Source organism: Phalacrocorax carbo, chromosome 3, assembly GCF_963921805.1.
Source record: "Phalacrocorax carbo chromosome 3, bPhaCar2.1, whole genome shotgun sequence".
NCBI lineage: Eukaryota > Metazoa > Chordata > Aves > Suliformes > Phalacrocoracidae > Phalacrocorax > Phalacrocorax carbo.
In genome coordinates, this window is record NC_087515.1 from 92,911,631 (window position 1) to 92,936,297 (window position 24,667).

The 24,667-nt window shown below is 36.9% G+C and overlaps 1 protein-coding gene across 4 annotated transcripts in view; it reads left to right on the forward strand.

Moving 5' to 3' along the window:
* PHIP (pleckstrin homology domain interacting protein) overlaps positions 1-24,233 on the forward strand; it is a 122,216-nt gene extending 97,983 nt beyond the window's left edge. For 3 of the 4 annotated variants that reach the window (XM_064447763.1, XM_064447765.1, XM_064447766.1), the window contains 13 exons: positions 1,561-1,672; positions 1,863-1,924; positions 3,628-3,783; positions 5,585-5,705; positions 7,692-7,817; positions 9,696-9,768; positions 10,165-10,215; positions 10,504-10,653; positions 12,316-12,468; positions 14,577-14,740; positions 15,218-15,498; positions 15,827-15,988; positions 17,850-24,233. In XM_064447763.1, coding sequence (XP_064303833.1) covers positions 1,561-1,672; positions 1,863-1,924; positions 3,628-3,783; positions 5,585-5,705; positions 7,692-7,817; positions 9,696-9,768; positions 10,165-10,215; positions 10,504-10,653; positions 12,316-12,468; positions 14,577-14,740; positions 15,218-15,498; positions 15,827-15,988; positions 17,850-18,496 — 2,258 coding nt within the window. In that variant the 3' untranslated portion in view covers positions 18,497-24,233. The remainder of the gene's footprint in view (positions 1-1,560; positions 1,673-1,862; positions 1,925-3,627; positions 3,784-5,584; positions 5,706-7,691; positions 7,818-9,695; positions 9,769-10,164; positions 10,216-10,503; positions 10,654-12,315; positions 12,469-14,576; positions 14,741-15,217; positions 15,499-15,826; positions 15,989-17,849) is intronic. The other variant, XM_064447764.1, reaches the window with a different exon arrangement.
* Positions 24,234-24,667: the final 434 nt, after the last annotated feature.

Here is a 24,667-nt window from a genome sequence, read left to right on the forward strand (position 1 = left end):
TAGACACGTGTGCATACCTGTCTTTTACATAGCAGCCACTTTAAGTGCAACATACATTTTATGTTTTCATCAAGCTAAGGTTATCTGGTGATACACAGTTCTGGAAGATTACGCTAAATCCTTCTAATAAGAATTTTTGGTCTGCTGTCCATGTAGATGAGATAACACAGAGGACATTGGAAAAATAGTAATTTAAGAGATTGTTCTGCGGGCTTTTTCAGTCATGATGTTTTCTGCTTTAGCATTCTGTCCATAGAAATGCTGTGGCTCTTGAGAGATCGGAAGCAGCTGCTGCCATACGCTGCTTTAAGTGTGTTTGATCTGCTTAATGTTCATCCCCATGAAGGCACTAACGGTTGGACCTACACACATTTCTTGTAAAACTGATCACTAGGGAATGCCGTATTGGGAGACTGTGCTTTAAGAGCTCTTCAGAATAATTTATTCCTTTAAAATAAAGCATCAGCCCTTATTTACATTTTTGATTTTTGCATTTCAGATATTTCTGGTATACTTGGTTCTATTACATTCAGCACAGTTAGGATTATTAATGGAAGCTTTGTAACCATCCTAGAATCACTTGCAATCCATTCAGTTTAAAAAAAATGCAGTAAAGAAGGCGGAACATTTTTGAGACTATATTTACTTCCTATTAATTCAGACAACTGCAGCAAACATTCAGGCAGAGTGTGGATGTATTGAAATAGAACAAACATTGCAGCAGTTGAGCAAGTGTGTGTATGTTTCAAATCCATGAAAACAAAAATGTGCAGTTCTTGGAATCTCATATTTAAATGACATTTGTTCTTGTACTGAGTGAACGGAATACTTCATTTAAAATTGTTTCGAAATTGTGGCATGCGTTATAGAAAATGTTAGAATTTATGATGGTGTGTAATACACGTATTCTCACGTGTAATTTCTTCTAATAACACTTCTGACCTTTTTTTCTCAGCTAGGCGAAAGCTTTGCAGTAGTGAAACCCTTTCCAGTCATAGTAAATTACTTTGCTAACCTTTTGAAGAAGCTTTAATAAATTTTATTCTTCTATCAGTCGGATTGCCTGCATAGTAAAGGGAATGAACCTCTGAGTTACATCTGGATAGCTGATAAAGGACTTTGGAAACTACGGAGGCGGAGCTCAGAAGCATGTAAAATATTCCCTGGACAAAAGTGTCACAGTGTTCAGTTACTTTAAGATAGCATGTAGTGTTTAATGCAAGTAGATTTGAGGCTTGAAGTTACAGCATTGAAATGTCTTGCCTTTTTTATGAAATTACAAAATAAATTGATATATAAAGAATAGCTAGCTAGATTTGCAAAACACCAATTGTTTTTTAATGCCCTATTAACTTTCATTTTGGTTTAAAAGCAGCATTCAGGAAGACTTTAGTAATATTTTTTTAAAAACTGAGTGTGACTCACGTTTGCCTGTTGATGCTACAAGTGTTGAAAAGGATTTCTGTATTCAAGATCAAGCCGAAGGTATCTTAAAAACTGCTTTTCTTGGGAGGAGTAAGGTACTTTGTATTGATGAAACTGTTTTGTGTTCTTACCTAGGTGACCGTTTCAGGTCAGTTATAGATGATGCTTGGTGGTTTGGAACAATCGAAAGCCAGGAACCTCTTCAGCCTGATTATCCCGATAGCTTATTTCAGTGCTACAATGTCTGGTTAGCAAATTTATCTTCAGTCTTTTATTTTAATTAGTTTCTTCATTTGAAGTTCTGACTGAGCAACTTGCTTTCATTAAACTCAGTCCTGCATCTCACTGTATCAGTTTAGTGTAATATTCTGTGGTATATGAATAATTACATTGTTGAAGCAATATTAGTAGCTAATATAAATGTGGTTATTTTTAAGCTGGGACAATGGTGATACTGAGAAGATGAGCCCTTGGGACATGGAGTTGATACCAAGTAATGGTATGATACATTAATAATTCGCTTTAAGAGTGTATATAAAGAATAAAAAAAATGTTGTATGGTTTTACCTAAATAACCCTGTTTCTCTTGGGGAGTGGGGGGAAGGCCCACGAACCAATTGCATTTGAAGAACATCCTTAAATCCATTATTCAACTAAAAGCAGATCAAGATAAATGAACTGTGAAAAAACATACAGCCATACTTAGACAAACTATGTGTATGCTGGAAATAGACAGAAATGTTACAAAAACTTACAACAGATGATGCACAGTTACAGTTACCTTTTTTTAACAGTTAGGGAGGAGTGAAGATAAACCTGTGCCCTATGTCAGCTTTGAGGAAACTGCCCTGAGACCTGTCAGCACACCTGTGGACATTCAGTGCATTGAAGATGCAACATGTGCCTGTGAGATAGTTTGATGATAGTAGGATTTGCTCCATGTGTGGCCCAGCACGTGTGGCAGGCAGGTAGACGTGCTGCAGAGTGGACAGCGTAGCATGGGCACTGTTCACAGATAAGAATGTAGTATTTCTTATTTCCTCATTGTGAGGTTTTCTTCAGATTTCATAAAAGTCTAGTTAAAAATTAAGTAGAACCAGAATTTTTTCATTGTGTTCTAGGAAACGTTTGATAATACTGTCACTAATAAGTAACCATATAAATAACCATAAAAATTTCTTAATTCTTGTAAGTCTTAAATCTTTGTTTCAACTTTTCATTTTGGCTCAGCCCTTCTTTTAATGGGTACCTCTTCATCATAAGTAAAATACAGAAATTAGAGTGATAACATGATTAAAACAATGAGTTAAAATAGGGGGATAACCAAACCTGAACCTGATTTTGTTGCTGTATACACAAATACTGACTTCTGTTACACCTTCCTTTAAAAAGAAAATAAAATTGTTCAAGAGGAGCACTTTGCATCATACTCTAAAAATCTGCTGTTACATTATGAATTGTCAAAGTTGGTAGGTGGTTAAGAATGCTAGGGTGATGGGACTTTTAATTTGCTTGCTGAGGAGCTCTGGTTTTAGCATTTGACCTCACAAAACTGTGACAAGGTGGAACCACTACCTGGAGAATGTTTTAGCATCAACATCAGAGTCATTATCTTAAAATCCATCTGAACATTGTTGACCATTCATTACCGAAGTAATTTATTACCAAGAATTTCAGGTCTAAAATGGGGGGAGGGGACACAGACCCCACAACAAAAACCAAACCAAACAAAAAAGCAAACCAACAAACCCAGAAACTTTAAGTGTAGTGCAGGAGTGTCTTAGCTAGCTCTAAAATAAATTCCACAATTAGCTATCCAGAAGAGGATAAATATTGCTTCACGGAGGACTTTTTCAGAAAATCTCACAGAATCCCAGGTTGGAAGGGACCTCAGGGTCTAGAGCAGAGTCTAGACAAGATGGCCCAGCACCCTGTCCAGCCAAACCTTAAAAGTGTCTGATGTGGCAGAGTCAACCACTTCCCTGGGGAGATTATTCCAATGGTTGACTGTACACCAAACTGCATTGTAAGGATTTAAATTTAACATACAATATACAGAAAGGATACCGGATGCATCCAAAATGTCTTTGAGCAAATCAAGTACTATGGATTTGGTTTTTCTAGTAAAATGATGTTACCTATCTTTGAATTCCACAAGATACAAAGATTTATATTTTATTTAGTTTTCATGTTACATTCTAGCTGTATTTCCAGAAGAACTGGGAACTAGTGTTCCTCTAACAGATGATGAACGTAGAACACTGCTCTACAAACCTCTGGATGGAGAGTGGGGTTCCAGGACCCGAGACGAAGAGTGCGACAGAATTATTGCAGGGATAAACCAGCTCATGACTCTAGGTAAATCCTGAATAACAAGAGAAACATTTTTGTGTTGTATTTTTCAGACGATCCTCGTGTACTTCTGAAATTACTAAAATTAATGTGATAAAATACACCTTTTACCTTCTGATTAATTGGAACAAAACTTTCTCATTGCACATTTTTGAATTTTTCATATAGTGAGTAAATATAAAACCTAAGTTTTCTCCTGTTTTCAAAGGAAACTGTTCCTTTTTGGTAGATAATTTGATATATGCTAGGGGTTTGGGTTTTACATGCTAAAAACAAGTACTTGATTGAGCTACCAGAATCTCATGGTGTGGTTAAAATTGCAAACTTTATGATGAACAGAATATTAACTCTGTTACAGCAGACAAGGGAGAGGGGGAATCTTATATACTTCCTTAGAGAATGGATACTTATGTGTAGATTTCCCCTGTATTAGCTTTTTCTGATTCCTGTTTTCTCCCCCACATTGCCTTAGTTTCTAAAAAATTGTTAAAACGTTTAACACATCACTGCAATATTTATGTGATTAAAGATGGGTGTCTGAGATGGAGATCTGTCAGTGAAATACAGGCTGAATCATAAGTCTTTTGTATGTTTTGTGATAAGCAAACTGTTAAGTCAGCAGTCATAGGTTTTGGGGTAACAATGGTCCTAAATATGTTGTTGTCACAGATAATTTTTTTAACTGATTTTTTGAAGTACTTGAAGCAAGGTAAGACACTTATGGAACTCTCAAAATAACACGGATACCTAAATGTCCCACGGTATGGCTTCGCTGGTGACATACTACCTAAGAAGCTTCCCTTTGCTTCCAAAAGAAAGGAAATATCCTGTACGGTAGTAATCCAAATTACAGAATTACATTAAAATAACTTGTGAGGAAATTAAATTCTAGTTGTTTTCACTGTGTCATCTAAGAGTAATGGTTTTACATGTTGCATTATGTTGTACAGCATACTGCTTAGTTCGGGATTTAACTATGGCATATGTGGTGCATATCGGTACAAAGTAGCAGTTGCTAGAACATTCGTAAGAGTAAACAGCTTTTAGAAGAAGAGCAGTCTGTTTAGCAACAACATATTTGCTGGTTTTAAAGACTTTTGAGGGAGGCTTTAAAGGTCTTTCTCTGTTTTTGTATTACGGTATTTTCCCTTGAGGTATAAAATGTTAGAATGATGTGTTTAAGCAGTCATGCTTCTAAGAGAGGAGGAAAAAGCCAAGTTTGTGTAGGTGAACAGACTAAATTGCTCAGCAGTCTTCTAGCATTACAGTGGGTTGGTTTTAGAAGGCTTCTTTGCTGTTAGGTAGGGACAGGAGAATGTGTTTCTATTTTATTTTGACTGTGGATTTCACCCATATCCTAAGGAGACTGAAATAGTACTGTAACTTTTAATGCATTGCTTTGTTTGAGGATGGGAGAGTGGCAGTATAAAACCAAATTAAATGAGCCTGTATTGTAAATATCAATACTGAACTGCATGTCTTAATATATGTAGAAGCTATACATTTATATCTACTTTTCAAATGTGTATTTTGCATGCACTTGCCATGTCTCTGCGGAGTGGAGCGCTTCACGCACAACAGAATGGGTGGTCACTGTGGCGATTGTACTTACAGCATACACCTCAGCAAGCACTTTTATATGTAGAATATCACACATTGTTTGGAATATCTAGAGCAGTTGTTGTTTTGGGGGAAAGTGCTATGCATTTCAAACATGAAGAAGAAGCGTATGTTGCAGGGGGCAAATCTTGAAACTAAGGGACTTCTATGGTATATAACTTTTGATTGTTTTTTCCATTCTCTCTAGATATTGCTTCTGCATTTGTGGCACCTGTGGATCTTCAAGCTTACCCTATGTATTGCACTGTTGTGGCATATCCCACAGACCTCAGCACCATTAAACAAAGGCTGGAAAGCAGATTTTACAGGTTAGATCCAAGTTTCAGTTCCTGCTGTGAAATAGTGCCAACCATATTTTTCATAGCTCTGTCTTGTAATAACCAACTAGGAGATGGGTACAGGTGTGCGCTATCCTTTTCTCCCATCTTCTGTCCCTCATGTAGGTTTCCATTTTACAAAACTTTAAAAAGGATTGAACATCTCTTTTCCAAAATGTATTTTAGAATTATGTGGCATGCAGATTCCTGCTTACACAAATGGCTTGTTCCATGTGAGGTTCAAATTGCAGGACCAGAGACTAGGTCAGTAAAATGACTTTCAGTAAAAAAGATTAAGTTTCCTCTTTACAATTAAAAAAAAAAAAAATTTTTTTTAAATAAGAGAAACCTTAGAAATACGTCAAGTGCTTTTGTCGTAATGTGCTTTAAAAAAAAATCTTGAATTGTCACTTCAGAAGCTACGCAGAAAATAGCTTCTTAAATTGTTAGCTGTGAAATTCTAAATTGTTGGACAGCAAAAAAATAAGTTTCAACTTTTTGATGCTTGTTTTGACGTTTTCCTATGATTGCAGTTGCCGGGTGGTTTTTTGGGTTGTTTGGTTTTGGGTTAGTTTTTTTTCAGTGAACATTATCTTTGTAGGACTCTGCTCCTTTAAATTATTTAGGTTCTTGGGATATTTCTAGTTTGAAAATCAGCATCCCTATAATACTTGTTTTGAATAAACATGGATAGCACTTTTTGGGCCAAATTTCAGAGTTAATTTGTAGTACTTTATGTGTACTAAATGAAGATTGAATTCTAAATTGAAATCAGTTTTTCATTTTCAGAAAGCAAAGTTTTTTGTACATTATAATGTGATAATGCACATTCATATTTCCATGTTTATTGTGTGATATAAGGTAATGCAGTATTCACTTCTATAATGCTCTGCTTTGCAATCAGAGGTGGTGAGGACTTCTTGCCAGATTTTGTTTCTCTTGTCAAAAGAGTAAGCAGTTATTTTTGGTAATCAGCACACCTTCTTCAGTAAATCTGGTTTTATTAGTTCATAGTATTGCCGAGGCATGGTTAGGAAATCTTTTGTTGTGCTTTCCAGTGAAATTTTTTCCTTACCTTCTGCAGGAGGGATTGTTCAGATCACTTGTGATCTTGGTAGCTTTTCATGAGGCTCACCTTACAATGTTTTTTTTTTTCCTCTTCTAAACCACTACTCTTAGCATGCGGTATATTTTTAAAAAATGCAAAACAAAACAGAAAAAATGTGACTTTTCCCAGTCACTACTGGCATTGTATAGAACAAAATGCTGAAACCAAAAACATTATTAAATTGCATCTAAATGCTTATGCTACACTTCACTCTACAAAACACTTGTGCAGCATTTCTTTTCATCATGTTTTCCTAGTATGAAAATAGAAGATTGCATGTATTTGTAACTTCTGTGCTGTCAGAGTTTTTATTTGAAATAGTATGTATTTTCTCTTTATTGCATTTTTTAGATTTGGATTTCATTTTTTCAGTTATTTTTGATTTTGTGCATCATTTTTCATAATGTGGCTATTGTATAGTTAGGCTATTAAATCAGAACTATGTGAGAAATTCTAATCGTTATCTGTCAGAAAAAATGTATACTTCTAATAACTTTTTAGTACTATTTTGTTAATCCTCAGCTTTGAATGTCATAAATAATAAAAGCTGAAGCATCACAGCTGAATTTTCCTGAGGAGTGTCAGCTGTATATTCTTAAAGCCATTTGTATAAATTGCCGCAGGACATAACATGAGAGAAGGAAGCCTGAGGGAGCTGCCTTCTGCTGGTCTCATAGGGCAACGTATCGAAGTGTGCATGTTTTCTGATCTAATGTTAAAAAAAAAAAAAAAAAAAAGAAAGGATGATGAATGGGATAATACATTGGAAGAAGGATGTAAGGCTTTTTTTGTCCTCTTTAATATATGTTGCTAGAATGAAGTCTGTACTTGTTTTTGCCCCCTCCCCTCTTCCCTCCTTTCATATACAGGCGCCTTTCTTCATTAATGTGGGAAGTCCGGTACATAGAACATAATACTCGCACATTTAATGAACCCGGAAGTCCTATTGTCAAATCTGCCAAATTTGTCACAGATCTTCTGCTACACTTCATAAAGTGAGTTGCTTAGTACGTTTGTTGTTATTCCTGTCTCTTACCAAGGTATTTAGCCTTTTCAGATCTGAATTTTAAAAGTGAGAGAGTTCTGCAGCTTGAATAAGGCTGCTGTCTGCTGTTGGGCAGAAAAGAATAAAGCTTATCTTGACAAAGAATACGTAAGTTTGCAAAACAAGATGAAATTTTATAATACATTGATTGGCATGGCATTTTATTTCAAGAGACTTGCTGCTAAATGATAAAAATGGGTCTGAGTATCTTCATGGAGTGATAGATATATTTATAGATAGGAGTTCTAATTTTGAGTTTGAATACTGCCAATGTTAACATAATTGTGGGCATATTCTAAAGTCTTTACAATTTATAATGTCATTGAAAACGGTGTTTGATATGCAAAATAAAAATTGGAGGCTTTGTAGTGAACAGCAATGCTAGTTGTCTTCCAAATATTCTTATTACTGTCTATAGAAAAACACAGTGAGCAGTGTGTCAGATTCCTCAGTCAGTCGACGCATCTGCAGACCTAGACTTTGAAAGAAGGAAATAACTGTGACCACTGCCTTGATTTTCTTGTACACAGTGAATGTTGCTGTTCCCACCTTGTAGAAACGGCAGTATACTTCATTAGTTCAATAAAAATTGACACCTTTAGTGATTTAGTTTCTCAGTGTTAAATTGAATCTTGTTCCTTTTTATTTTGTGTATTCCTAAAAACATCAGTATTGCATTATGTATTTGGAAATCTAGGACTCTGACTCCATACATACATCTTTGATATCTTCAGTGCTTGTGATTTCTGATATTGGCTGGGGAGAGAAAAATACTTAACTGCTTCTTATATTCAAAGTTTTAGTGAAATGCACCTTTAGGAACAGATATGTATCTAAAGGGCTTCTCTATTACTAATGGCTTAGCTAAATCAGTGCAAGACATTGATATTCTTATTTAATAATGGTCTATAGCATTTGTCTAATTAATATACTCATTTAAGTGAACTAGCAATGCATATAAAGCCCAGACTTCTTTTTATCGGGTTCTAACTGTAGGGTAGAAGGCCTAGACTATGGAAGGCAAATCTGTGGTTCTAACAAGACTGAAATATCTAGATGCCTCTGAGAATCTAAAGCTTAGTCTCGAAGTTATCTAAGTCTTTTCAGAAGCAGAAAAGCGGAGGGGTTGTTGCTTGATTTCTGCCACCACCTTCCTCCCCCCCCCCCCCCCCCCCCGCTATTCTAGTGATAATGGCAGTAGCCTGCATCATGGATTATGATTCCAGTGTAGAGTCGTTGAGAGTTTACTCTTTGTTTCTGGTGGTTTGTATTGCTACGTAGAAGAACACCTTTGGGCTTTCTTTTGTGTAGGAGCTTGAAATGTTATACAAGAATTGAAAATCGGCATTTGTTTTGCTGATGTAATTATGCAGGTTTATACAATAGCAGCATTTATTTGCACAAATAAACATTATACTTAATGTCTTACACTGTGGGTGCTAATGTGCTAAATTGCGCTTTTGTACACTTAAGTCTGCTGTAGTGTTTCTTAAAAAGCTAGATGGGCCCCAAAGCCCTTTATGTGGTATAGTATTAGATTTTTCTGATGCTAATAAATTCATGATAAGGGATTATAATTTTTAATTTTAAAACATTGACACTGTTAAGTGGTCTACATTTTACAAAGCGCAGATAGTATTTGACAGCTTTTTGAGCAGATTAGCTTTTCTTATTACTGCAGTATTCTTAGTATTCATATAGCACTAAACACTTTATCATTTTATTTGGGAATGGCTTCATAAACATTTTCCTTATCCTAGGCAAAATACAGTTGATTCCATAGGTGAAGATAGAAAATAAATATTAGCGTGTGTTTCTTTTTACACAGAGACCAGAGTTGCTATGACATAATTCCATTATACAATGCAATGAAGAAAAAAGTGTTATCTGACTCTGATGAGGTAAGTGGTTGTGTCTTGGACACTGGCGTTGATAAACTGGAGAAACGGGACCACTGTCTCTGTCCTACTGGACGCGAAAGTACTCTTTTCAGTCACTGTGAGGGAGTGGGGTGTACTTTTCTGTCAACTAAATGTTTCTTTTTATCAGCTGGGAAACTGGGTAAAATCCAGGCTCCTCTCCTTTAGTGCAGAGAGCTTTAACGGTTTACTGGAGAATTTAAATGTTTCTTCAACTTCTGAAAGGTTCTCAGAGCTGACAGTCACATGAAATGCTTCTCAGAGGGACAGGGATAGAACTGTAGACTCAAATTATAAGTGCAGTATAAAAGAACTCACCTACTCATATATGCTTATATTTTTTTAACCTTTTTATGCGACTCATTATCTTGCTCAAAGGAAGAAGAGAAAGATACAAATGTGCCAGGAACTTCCACTAGAAAAAGAAAGGTAATTTTTAAAAATTATTTATGGCTATGAATAATGAGAAATGTATTTGTAAACAAAGGAATGTAAAACTGGAAAAGTTTTTATTATTGTGTAATGTCAGCTTTTGGACAGTTTTGAGCTTAGAGTGACATGTTGTTCTATTCAGCTGTTCAATGTAAAAGCTGTCTGTGCTGCTGCGTGTTATGAATTCATTCATTAGAATGTATATCCTGCAGGGTACCTTTTCCATTAGATTTTGTAAAAACAGCTAGTTTATTTAATATATACCAGACAATATCATCATTTCAGGATCATCAGCCAAAGCGGCGGCTACGTAATAGAGCTCAGTCATATGACATTCAGTCATGGAAGAAGCAATGCCAGGAGCTGCTGAACCTCATTTTTCAGTGCGAAGACTCTGAACCATTTCGACAACCAGTGGATCTCCTTGAATATCCAGTGAGTATTTTAGAATGGGAAGGCTGCTTATAAGCCAGTTAAGTAGTTTGGGTTTTTTCAACTGTGACCATTTTTCCAGTTCTTTTAATTGAAACCTCAGGCAGCTCTATTGACAGAAATTTTTCAGTGCTTGGTTGTCACCTGATAATAATGCTTATTGTGGTTTTAAAGTAATTTCAAAAGAAATTGTGCTGCTGCTCAAATACTTTAGTTGCAAAATGTTTCATATGCAGGGATGCCTTTGTTGTTAAGTAAATTACAGCTTTGCAATTAAGATGCGTCTTTCCTTTTCTGAGTGAAAAATGGCCATATATGCAGTGCATATGTTTGATTGTTCCATGTGACAAATGTTGTCATGGATCATTTCTTGTTTTCATTTCAGAAGTATAAAAACGAAAAGTAATTTTCATATCACAGTCATCTGGGCTTGATGCAGAAAAAGTACCCACTGAAGAACTGTAGTGGACCATTAACTGTAGTAACAACAACTTTCCCAAATTCTGCTTTCTGCTTGGGTGATTACACTGGAGTTCAGATAGCCTAGATAGCAGCTATTTGTAACTACAGAATATTTTAACACAAAAGTCGTGTTGCCTTGGATCTCCCTTAGCTTTTTTAGGCTGGTTTTACTTTAAGTAACAAAGGTTTTGCATGCTTTCCGTCTAGACTATCTTAAGATTTTATTTAAAATATCACTCTGAGGTGATTATTGTGGGAGACATCATCCCAATTAGAGAAAATACATACTTCTCTTGTGGAAGTCACTAGTAGGTCTGTCTTGACATTTCTGCAGCCATTGGGCACCATAACTTTTGAAGTAACCTGAACTTTATGCCGTGGCCAAACTACAAGTGGCCTTCCATGCTTGAAATCCTCAAATGAGCTGATACAGAGCAGCTTACTAGGCTTGGGTGTGAAACACTGCTCCCTGGGGTCGCAAACCTGTTTAATGTTCAGAGGCACTCACACAGGTTCTGCTTGCTCTGATGGATTAAGCTAACTTTTTGGCTAATTTTGGTATTTAAGCTTTCTGTCGTATGGCTGTTCCTCTGCTTTTTCCATAGCCAGAAGAAAAAAGTTCTGTCATTGGCTTGAACAAGGTCCGATTTCCTATTTAGGCCTGTGGATCTTTCGTTATTTTAATGTTACTTTCCTCAATTGTTAGGTCTCCTTTTGGGGAAACTGCTCAGGTTTCAGCAGGGATGTGCTAAACCTCTGATCAGGTTCAGATATTCAAACTTCGTATTTTATAGCTAATATGTAAAAATAGCATTAGGCTTAATACGAAATCTGAGCTGTTAAGCCACCCAGAAAGCTTACTGTAGTCACACTTTCATATCACAGTTATCTTCGTGACAGTGTGTCAGTAATATAACCCTTAGGACACAAAATTTTGAGCTTTGTATTTCAGTAAATCTGTTTACAGAATGAATTCATTCTTGTATCAGTTAACATCTAACCTCGATCCTGTCAAGTATGTCTGTGAGGAGTTACATTGTGTATGAGTAGAGAGGAGCGAAATGTCTTCAGCAGTCTCCCATACCTATTTAAAGAGGACGTTTGGTTTAAACAGATTTATCAAATGCATCATAATGGAAATGATACATTAAGACTTGGGGGGGAAAAAAAATCATGATACATTGCTGTGCTATTTCTTAACAGGATTATAGAGATATTATTGACACTCCTATGGATTTTGCTACTGTTAGAGAAACACTGGAAGCTGGCAACTATGAGTCACCGATGGAGTTATGTAAAGATGTGAGACTTATTTTCAGCAATTCCAAGGCCTATACACCAAGTAAAAGATCAAGGGTAAGACTTTATTTTCTTTCTTTGGTTGTTTGAAAGAATATTTACATCTGGAAAATGCAGGATGGAAGAGCAGAGAGGCAGTATAATTGTTTACTTTAAAAACAAGTTTAATTGTTTCTGATCTTCAAACATGAATATTTCTGAGAAAGTAGTATAGCTTTGCATTTTAAAGGAAAGGAATGTATGCGGTTTAAATGCCTAAAGGTCTGACCTTCTTCATGTGTTTCAAAAGTAAGTATTGGAAAATGGATCTAAAGGGAGAGCCATGCTGAAGGAAAGATCTGTAGAAACATGGTTGTGGGCACAATAGTGGAATTCAGTTGATACTTTGGGGAAGAAACTAGATTTTCAAAACACACACAGAGCCCCAGACTCCTCTTTGGAGGTTGCCCCAAACTGAAATATCCAGGTATAGAGAGGAGAGGATAATGAAATTCTGTGCTGCTCACCAGTATGCGGTGAGATTGCAATGAAGCACATAGTATTTCCGGGAAACAGAACTGTTCACATAAAGCATGAGCCTACAAAGCCGTTATTACTGAGCTGATACTGAAATGCCCTGCCAGTTGTGCAGTTAGTATTTTCTTTCAGATTGACTTGTAGGTGCAGTATCTGCTAGCAGTGGAAGTTACAAATATATACGTCTGCATGTTCGGGGCTTCTGTGTAGCTTTTCTTCTTCTAATATGCATTAGGTGTTACACCAGAATTATTAATAGCTTTTAGGTTTGGTGGTTCTAAATAACTAATCATCAGGACTTTATTGTCTTAAAATGCAGGGACAAATTCCTTGGTAGGTGACCAGCAAGGAGGACTGATCAATGAGTGACCTCTCTCCTGTCAGTAATAGACAATCCCACTCACTACCTAAGAGTCAGTCACTTGTCTTTTGGTTGCATCAAAGGGCAGGGATTTTTGGGCAGGTCTGGATTCTTTTGTGTTTTTTCTTTCCTGATCTCCTCAACCCAAGATAGGAGAATGCTTGACAGTATCTTCGCTCCATGTGGGTTCACAGATTCTTCTGACGCTTTTGTATTTTCTCATGTTTGTTCCAAACAGACTGGTATAATAGTACACTGCTAGCTCTTTTTTATTTTACTTAGGTTCTGGAATATCCAAATTCTTGACATGAGAACCTTCCAATTCTGTGTACTTTAAGTGCACGCAACACAATTGTTGAATGTGATGTTTTTACTCTGACTTGTCATTCAGTGATATTTTTAGCATCTTACATCACTGATACTTACTTGAAGAGTAAACCTAAATCCATCAGCTTTTTATATAGGTGTTTTTTTTTCCCATATTTTCTTACTAAATGTCTTTGGATGTCCTCTCCAGTAACGCATGCAGAATCTGTCACACCTGCCGCTTAGTCTGGCACTCAGTTTCTCTGGTGTGTCATTAGGTAGGCAACTGTTTAATACTGTTTTTGTGTTTTGTATTCTGTGAAGGTGCCATGTCCCCATTAAAGTTTCTAGACATTTCGCTTCTGTGGGTTTTTTTGTTTCCAGAAGTAATAGCAACTGTGCTCGGATAATTAGTTGTGGCCTAAACTGAGTTTGATTGGGTCTCTGTAAATCATCCAAGGCAGGGGGAGGGGAAGAAAAATGTGTACCTACATAATTCCTAATACCTTTATTGTACCTGTTGCAACCAACACACTGGTAGTATCAGCTCATCCATAAGAGGAATAGACTGATGTTCAAATATAGGATATAAGGGTGCAACTTAATAGAGAAGAAAATTAGATTTCTTGACCCTGAGTATACGACACTAAAATTCTGTTAAGGATCTCTCTGGTTTCTGGTGAAGCTAGAAAGGGATGTGTTCTGGAAAGACAGCTGAAAAGGAACAGTTGAAAAGGTGGCGCTTTCTGATTTTTTCCTTTTGTGTGTGATCTTCAGTTGTAATACACTTTTCAGAAGCATGAAGATAGTTAAAGCAAGCCTACACATGGACTAGTGTAAACTTTTTGAGACAGACTGTAAATTTGCTTAAAACATTTCCATATCAATCAGTTTACTTTTCTAGCTATTGTTCAATGATAAATAAGTAAAATGATGCTTCGGAAATATAAAACCTGCTTGTTTACTGGATTTTCTTTTTTAGATCTACAGCATGAGTTTGCGCCTTTCTGCTTTCTTTGAAGAACACATAAGTTCTATTTTATCAGATTATAAATCTGCCCTACGCTTTCATAAAAGAAATACAATAAAGAAACGAAGGAAAAAAAGAAGCAGAAGCAGCTCAGTTTCCAGTAGTGTTGCATCCAGGTACATTAATCCCTTCACAGTATTCATGAAATGCTGCACGAGTTTGACATACCTAAACAGTAGACCTTGGTGTGGTTTTTTTTTTCCTTAATATTTCCTTTACTATTCCCGATATTGCAGAAGGATAGCTTTGACATGCAAGTCCCTATGGTGTGGCAGAGTTTTAAACTTCACTTAGAGCTATCCTAGTGTAAGTGCTTAAAATTCATATAACTGCTAAACATATACAGTAAAACAGCATTGTTAGGATAGTGATGGCATCGTGCTTTGTCATATAACTATAGCGTTTATTGTAAAGACTGACTTTTCAGAGGCTCAGAGCTACATGAATTTCCGCAGTGAATGTCATATTTTTAACATCATACAGAGATGATTTGTTTTACTCCCATGATCTCAGACACTAGCATTTAATTTTATTTATTCCTGTAAAATAAAAAAAATGGTCATCCAGGGTACAAATTGTTTCTCCTTTTGCAGCCCCGAAAGGAAGAGGAGATTAATAAAACCTCAGCTGAAGGCAGAAGCTTCTGCCACCACTTCATCTTCGGCACCTGCACGGTCAACAGCGCTGAGACATGCTCCACCTCAGATGAATGGAAAAGCAGCTGAAACCTCTTCCCTTGTTCGGACTAGAAGCAATAGGGGGATAACAGATGTGGCTGTTACAGAGCAACCATCCACTTCTTCAGGAGCAAAGCCTTTAACAATAAAGCCTTTAATTACAAAGCCTAATACTACTGCAGGGTCAGGAAAGTCAGGCAAGTCGGGGTTTTTTGATTGTTTTAAGCTGTGAATGTTTTTAAACATAAAACGTGCTCTTTTTTTGAAATTTAATGTATTTCTTGTCTCAGTGAAGTCTGGTTCTGTTTTAAGCTGCTAGGCCTTTGAGGCTCTTCAGAGGAAAACTGAACAAGTTCGGCTATGTTGTTTTATCCAGGAAGTTCTGTTACTTCTAGAGCACTGATTCAAATTGTTTGTTTGTAGCAGAATATTATTTCCTTTTTAGCCAGGTAAGATCGAGTGTGGTATAAACTACTTAACTACTTACCTTGAATAACTTTTTTTTTTCTCATTTTGTCCTTCTAGTACTGGAGAATTCAACCAAACATTCCAAGAACCAGAATATTTTATCAATCCCTAGTCAGTCTGATTACAGTCATAACACTAGGAATAACTCCACAAGAGAAAATCCCGAGAAAGAGAAGCAAATCAAGCGCAAAGTGAAATCTTCCACTGTTAATCAACAAGGTACAGAGTTTCTTTGGAACTTCCCCCCAGTTTTTGATATTGTGGCTGTAGCGTTGCCCTTGAGTTGTGATGATTTGGAGGCGGGTAAATGAGTATGCCTTACTATTTAGCAGAATAGGGAAGTCTAATGGAACAACTCAGTCACAGTTAGTTTCCTTCTTGATAAATACGCACGGTTTTGACTACTCTTAACACCATTTCCATGGCATGATAACTGCTGTCTAGCCAATTTTGGTATGTTATCATATATCTACCTTCATTTAAGTTATTACAAGTGTCATGTTTTGAGTTCTCAGATCCCAAAGCAGACTTCTGCAGGGCCACACTTTAAACCCTGTGGGTTTTACCTAATAAAACCTAGGTGGGTTATATTTGGGTCAGTGACGCTGAGTATGATGATGCTTTCCACAAGCACAAAGATCAGAGCATCCCAGCTGCAGCTTCGTTCTTTTATTTTTTTGCCACAGCAAAACAGAACTATGCAGTGTTTGCTGCTTCAGTTTAGTATATTTGCATGGATTGACTGGACCTAGTTTTCACGTAATCTTGTGACTGACCTGGCTTGGTCTTCTGATGTCTGGATACCTTAAAGCTCAAAGCTTCTGTGGCAAGTGAAATAAGATCTCATCATCCTAAAATCTTTCCTGTTCATGGAGGAGCTTTGAACCATTATGAAGCTGCTGTGAAGCAGCTAGGTCCACTAAGCATCTTTTCTCTGAAGGTGGAGAAACAGTAGTCTGCAAATTGGACCCCACCTAATTAATCCAGTTACTCACTGTAGTCCTCCTCTCCCTGAGGATTATCTGTTCTTTCTTACTCATCCATGCTTCTGAAAAAGCAGCTTGTGCTCTGATCAGTTCAATTATCTGGCCATTCCTTGCAAGCTTTCTCACAAACACCTCTGTTGTTACCATGTTGCACGGCTAAGTATGTACCCGTTACATGGCCAGATGTTTGGTCGTGTCAGAGGTCTCTGAACATTGTTGATGTGATCCTTCCTCTTCTGCCCATCCATCATGTAGCAGTGGAGGCCTGTGCTTTTAGTGCCTGATGGGGGCACATCTGAACGCAGCGGGAGCTGTGCATGGATGCCCCGTCAGAGGACGGGATGAACCGTGAGGCTGGCTGTGAGGCTGTTCCTGGTCAGGTTCCTGGCAAGGGCTGTGGTGTCAGAACACCTCCGTAAGAGGTCCTGTGACGTGTCCCACTGAGGAGGTTGAGTACCACTCACCTAAGAAAAACTCAGAGCCCATGAAAGTCTCCAAGCAAATACCTTCTGCTGTGTGTCTCTTCATGTGAGAAACCTGTACAAATTGTATACTTTGTTGTTAGTCTCCCACGTTTCTACCCTTTTCCTCGCTTGTTGAAATAACCCTGGTCTAATGAACTGGCTAAAAAGGATGCTACCTCAGGCTGAAAGAAACTTTTTCATTTCTCCAGAGATGACCTGCCGCGAAGCATTCCCGATCTGTGCAGCAATGCTTCTTGAGCAACTTTTTGCTTTTGCAGGTACCAAACAGCAGTTTTTCTCCACTGGTGTTGCATCAGCCACGAAAAACACTTGAGCTGCTCCCTCTCTTCTTTGTGTGTGTTTTGTTTTTGTTTTATGTTTTTTTTTTTTAATTATTATTACTTTTTTTATTTTCTTCAGGCCTCCTTGAGCTAAATCCAAGTAAAAGTTAGTCCTCGTTGCATATTGGCGTGAAGCTCTCTGTGCTCTACTTTGGGTTTCTAGGATTTTGACAGATTGGCAATCGCTGTGAATCCATTCAGATATTTCAGTGAGAGTTTTATTAAGGCAGTGTGAAAATGAATGTAAATGCAAATCTGTTACGTGATAAGTACTCTCATTTCTTTACAGCAGATTGCAAGAATAACGCCTTGGCATCAGGAGGAAGCATTCAGGTAAATGGACACGGAGGACAGCCTTCAAAACCTCCAGTTAAAAGGGGTCCTGGACGGAAACCGAAGGTGGAGACCAATAACAGTAGCTGTGAAGTGGTGCACAAGAAGAGAGGCAGGAAACCAAAAAAGCTACAAATTGTTGAACAGCAAAAGGTTGCAGAGCAGAATACAATCCAGACCACAAGGGATGTACCAGAAGAAGCCTCCGCTTCTACTGCATGCAATTCTCTTTCTGAAAATAATATGAAGGAAGACTTGTTACAAAAAAAAGGCCGTGGGGGTAGAAAGCCAAAAAGGAAGATAAAGCCCCATCAGCCAGGCTCAGACCTCTTAGTTCCTGCGAATGTTAAAATGCAAACAAGAAGCAGGAGGAAAAAGATAGATGAGCCTATGGAGGAGGGGTCTGAAGAGCTTAAAGATTCTGAACCTCACATGAGAACTAGAAACCAGGGTAGGAGGACAGCCTTTTACAATGAAGATGACTCTGAGGAAGAGCAAAGGCAGCTGTTGTTCGAAGACACCTCCTTAACTTTTGGAACATCTAGCAGAGGCAGAGTCCGGAAGTTGACTGAAAAAGCAAAAGCTAATTTAATTGGTTGGTAATTTTTACCAAGGTTTTTACTTCAGAATGCTATGAAGCAGGTACAGTTAAGGAAGAGCAGAACAGACTTCTGCTTCCCTGCTGCTATTATGGGTTAGAAGAATATGTTCTGATTTGGGGAGAAAAATCTAGCAAAAAATAAACTGAAAGAACATTCTTTGAAAGAAATATATATTTTAAACTTTTGCTATTTATTGCCCTCCAAATAGGTTATGCATTTCAACAGTCATTTTGTTCACAGTTGAGAATAATGGAAGCAATTTCTGACTGACGTACGGAGTTGAGAACTACTCCGCTCTAGTAGCGCGTAGTATCTCTACACAGTTAAAAAAGAATGATAGAACTTTTAATGCCACAGACCGAAAACAGAAGTCTATTTTTGACCAAGCAAGGTACGCTTTGATTGTAAAGTCCAGTTGCCTAGGAAGGCAGATTTTGACAAACAGTGGCAGTAAATTCACTTACGTTTCTATTTAATACAAAAATACCAAACTTTGCTAATCTGAAAATGCTTAATTTCAGTAGTGACAGAGCGTTCAACTGCAAAGGAAGCCTAGCACAGGCTGTTGGTTTATCCAAGTTCTGCCAAACATAGCAAAAATGTAATCTCAAATATATATATATATCCACATTGGAAAAAGTTTGACTAATGTCTAATTTTTCAGACCTTGATTCTTGTATCAATCACTAAATCTCTGTTTATTGTGCCAAAGACTGAGAATCAGTGCAGTGGAAAGCCTTTTTTTTTCTTTCTGAGTGTCAGTACAGCATACCATTTGCAGTGATAAAAGCTGTGTATTGTTTCAAATAGTAAGTTGTTAACATTGTTCTGAAATGTATCCTTTTTGGTACTTCTGGTAGAAAATAATGCACTGGTGGGGTCCTTTGACAGAGATGGTTTAGACAAAATGTTTCATTGGTTAAAGGATTCAAGGAAATAACAGGACAGGTATGGAATTACGATGTTTACTTTCCGATCCAGATCGATTGTTGTTTCTACAACTTTAGACATGCTCAAGAGGCTAAAATGACCTACAAAGAGGAGTGTATGTGTATATATTAATAGATACATAAACACATACATACAAAATATTACCCAGGTATAAATTTTTTTCAGGATTTTTTAGATAGCACTAGAATTGAAAATAAATTTTAAAATGTCATACTTTATAGTTTAATTTTAAGGGGAAGATTGGTTATTTTCAATTATTGAGGTTAAAAGGCCAAATCACTTTTTATGCAATCATGTTTTATACAGTGGTCTCATTGCACATTGTGTTTTTCTGCACTTTTTATGGTATATCACGCTGACATAAGTCAATATACACCCTAAAGAAAAATTCCATTTAATGATTGTGCCTTGTATTCTATTATTTCTTGCATCCTTAGTAAAATTAAGTTGTCTATTGTAAATGATAACTATATGACTTAGGGGAATGTATTGTTATATGTACTGCTCTGGAAAAGAAAAGCAGTTATTTATTTGTTTATGGTACATTTAGTTATTTTATACCTTTACAAACAAACTTTAATACCATTTTCTATCACTTAAAAAAAGTATTGTCCAGTTTTAAGGGAAAAAAATACAGAAGTAGTCATATTTTCTGAGATCTGGTATGGTACAAAAATGTAACCAAAATTTTCTGGTTATACTTTATTTTCGAAGTTTGGGTGGTGTGAAAGATTTTTTTTGTGTGTGACCCTAACTTTTAGTTGAAAAAATAAACCTGAAGTGAAACCTCAATTCTGTACACCCTGACTTTATAATATTTTTTTTCTTCTTTTAAACAAACATCATCTGCTATATGTGGAAGGGAGGGCATACAGAATTAAGACCTTACATTTGCACAGATTCCATGTACTTATTTGAGGCCTAATTCTTCACTCTTTATTTTCTGTTACAAAATTAAAAAAAAGATTAAATGGTTGAACAAGGAACGCTGGTATCTGGCACCAAGCGGAATAGAAATATTGTCTCTTGCTACTGTGGGTAGCAAGTTGGTACCCACCATACCTAGTTTTCTGTAATTAATTATGCGTTCTGCTACCAAAAAAAAGACTAAAATATTTTCCAGATCCTCTTTGAATTGTTACGGATATGAATTAGGGGAGCAGGGATTAGTTTGCATTTCATTTGTTGATATATTTATTTTTCTAACAAGCATTTATCATTCAGTTAAAACAGTCACTAAGCGCGTGGTAAGATAAGCTATGGTCGTACAGTTGCAGTACAGCGTCGCAATTCAAAGCTAATTGATTCTGCGTGTTAATTTTGCCAGATCTCACTGATGAAGGCAATCATTTGAAAACGTGTAATTTCCTGATGTTATCTGCATTGTAATATATGAAATAGGTTCTATCTAAAACTCAACTTCTGTATTTACTCCATTTGTAATAATGTTTTATATGGCATGTTTATGTATATATTTATATATCGAAAATACCTTGTATGTAAGTTTTGGAGACCGAAATGATACACGTTCCCTTAATGGTAGGTAGAGAATCGTACATCTTAATTTTACGAGAATAGAAGGCCTTACCTGCAGACATGGGTACTGCTTCCCACCCAGTAATACCGGTGACTTTAGCCAGTCATTTTTTAACTCATATTAGACATATTCATGTTCTTCCTTTTAAAAGAAATTGTGGGTAATTTGGGTCAGATTTTTTTAATAGAAGCAACACTAAAAACTTATTAAAAATGAATACCAGATTTATTTAAAAGTTATATTTTTATAATTTAATTTCACTAGGTTGCAGACTTTATTTATGAGACTTTGGTCACCATCAGACTGTGCATTTTGGTTGGAAAAATGTATTCTTTGAGGTTGTTGTGACGTACTGTATCAACACAGAAAAAAGAGCTTTTGATTACAAAGTCTTAAGTTTTTAAATGTGAGCAATAAACTGTTGGTCAGTGTTCTGAAAGAATTTAAGAACTATGGTTATATGCATGTTTTATAGTGCCACCTCGAGTACCTGCAACTGGTTCAGAAAATGGAGTATCAAAATCTTGTGTGCTTGTTTGACATTTGCATTGTAAATAACATAGGTTCGTGGTCATATGCCCGCAGACGATCTGACAGACCCGGCAGCAATTAATGCAGTTTTCTTCATTAAATTCATTTATATTTGACGTGGATATGAGGATACTGTTCTGGTATTTCTGCTCTATGCTGGGAAACGTTAAAACTGGTATTTACCGCTGAGTGGTATCTTCATAACAGTGTGTTCTCTAACTACTGATGAGGAGATAACTTCTGTTTCTGTGATGCCAGTGTGCTCTAACCGTGTGACAGAAATCATTGTACCTGTGCCCACAGACTTAACGCCTTAGCCATTTTGTTTCTGTTGTCGGTGTGTGCTCTGGGAACTGAACTTAAATTTTGCCACTGTAGTGTTCATTATTGTCAATATTGAACTAGAGCTCTTTGTCACTCGGCAGTGGCCAGTGATGCAACTCTACAGACAAATGTCTTCCTCCAGTGATTAGACTGCTGTGATATATATTTGCATATGTTTATTTGTACAGTGTCCGGTTTGTACATGTGATGAGTTTGTTGATAGACTTGTAAGATTGAGTTGGTTGAGTTAAATATTACTATGGCTTAATATTTGTAAAACTATAAATTGATAAAGGACCCTGATGCAGCACGTAGGATATATGAATATCTATAAAAAAAAATAAATGGTAGTGTAGAGACAACTTACTCACTGTATTGCTGTACAAGTATTTTTCAAGTACCAATTCTGATTCTGTGCCAGAGGCTTTTGTCTTACCAAAAAGACTACGTACGACACAAAAAATAGGCTGTCCATCCAGTACCTTCAGGCTTGTTACAATTTTTACACCACGTTGTTACATCTTTTGCTCGTGTTTGTTGGATCAAGGACTGCAAGTAAATGCTTTAGCATGTAATTTGAATCGAGGCACATGTTAAATGGTCGACTGGTTCTATAAAAGCAATAGGCTTAGCTGGGTGGGACCCTTTCACCCCATACTTACATAGTGGATCAGAGGTTAGAGGTTTTTAAGCTCACTTTCATCAACATTCACATTTAATTTGAAGCGCGCGAATCTTGCTGAGGTAATTTTAACATAATGCTGGTCAGTCAAGATAGAGCCATACCACAATAGTTACATTGTGTCCTGAGTCCTTACCTTATTCTAAAGTAGTGCGTTTTGTCCACGGTAGTTTTTCAGATTATTTTTTTCTTTTTGCCTTTTTTTAAACAGTTGAGTGTTTAACAAGAATTTGAATACAACCCTGCAGCGGTGCTGTGATACAGAGGTAGAGGGCTTTAAAACCTCACCCAGAAACAGCAAAAGCTCATTTTCTGTTTACTACCTAATGAAGACAAATTAACTGTGTAAAATTACTATATAATATATTTTCTTTTATCCCTGAAGTTCTTGTAAGAAACTGGTTTCCAAGGGACCTTGATACTGAACTGATAAAAGGGCTGTTAGTTTTCTGCTGTAAATTATTGTATATACATGCTTGTTCATACATGGAGGAAAGTGTATTAAATTTTGTAAAATTGGCCAAGGCTTGACAACGTGTTTCCAACAACAAATCTGGTATTGACAGCTCATGTAGCTTCCCGTTTCTGAACCGGGAACACAGCTTGTACACGTTCTGCTGTGGGGGGGAAATGAAAAGGTAGCTTTTACACTAGAGCTAACCTCTAGGTGCTCTTGCGTTTGTGCTGATTTTACAGTGGGGATTCGCCGTGTCATTTTACAGTGTGTTAGAGAGGAAACACGCCAGGAGAGCTAGATTAAAAGCCATCTTAAATTGCAGAAAAAGGTGATTAGCTCCCCTGCCCCCCCCGCCCCCCACCTTTTCCCAAAGGTACCACAGCCTCAAGGCACGCTAGAGAGAAACCTTATATGCTGCAATAAAATGAAGGTGAATAAATTTAGCTTTTAGGGGGTAGGTAGTGAGACAAGTAGTCATTTGGATCCTTTTTAATGCAGATAAATACATCAGGAAATTCACTTCAAATAATGCAAACAATACATTTTAGGGAGGGAAGGTAGTACTGTACTATGAATTTCTACCCTGAAAGAACAAAGAACGAGGTCGTACAAATTAGGAGTAGAAAGAAATAGGCGTACCTATCATGTGCACCTGCCTGTATGATGTACCTGCCCTATTTTGTGCTTACAGCTGTGTATGTTGGTTTGCGAAAACATTGAGACCGTACAGGAGTTACATTTTTGGACCATACTAAAACTGCAGAGGTGTGGCGGACAACTGGATAATGATCTTGTGTGAATTAAATTCTGTCATAATGTTTAAATATGTATAGAACAGAGCTCAACTTCGAGGAAATGACCTAGGAAGGTTAATTTTGAAACTGACACATTTTCAGAGTAAAAATAACGCTTATTTTGTACAGAATTATGTAAAACACAAATCTGTTGTATGTAATGAGTAACGGTTTTGAAAACTATAATTCTTTAGCTTTATCAAGGTTTTTTTCCTTCCAGAAACCTGGATTATCATGTTATAACCTGAAGTATCTCACCAGGATAACAGTGCCCTTTCTTTTTGTACATATGGATTGGAAATTTCTTTACTGTTACGTGGACACTTTCTATGTTAGTTTTGATGCATAATACTTTGAATCCTTTTATACAAACTAGAATGTATGTGTAAGAATTACTGTCACTGCAATGTAGTAACTACAAACTTATTTTTAAATAAATAGAAAACATGTTTTTCTAAGCTGTCCAAGAGTGTGTGTTTCCATCTAGTGATGTGTTACGGGACGATTGCTTACGTGTTCTTCAAAACAGCCTAAAATCCATGCATTTGGATTCCTCGTGGAATACAGTATAGTGCAGTTTGGTAGCATGGTATAGTGTATCACATGGGCTCAGGCAAAATTACAACCAAAGCACTGATAGAGATAAATTTATATTTTTTTAGGGGTTTTCGCTAAAAACAGCGCTTCTGGAGGCAGTATAAGGGCACTAGCACCTGGTGCTGAAGACGCTGTGTTGCCAGTCGTCTTAGCTCGCTTTGGCACGTGCAGCAGGGTACCCTTCAGCCTCCAATAGCCATCCCTGCTCAGATGCCTTAGCTATGTCCAGCCTGTGTGGAAATACCTGCTTCCCAACAGCCTAGAAGAAGCTAAAAACAAGCAGAGAAGCCCCCCGCGTG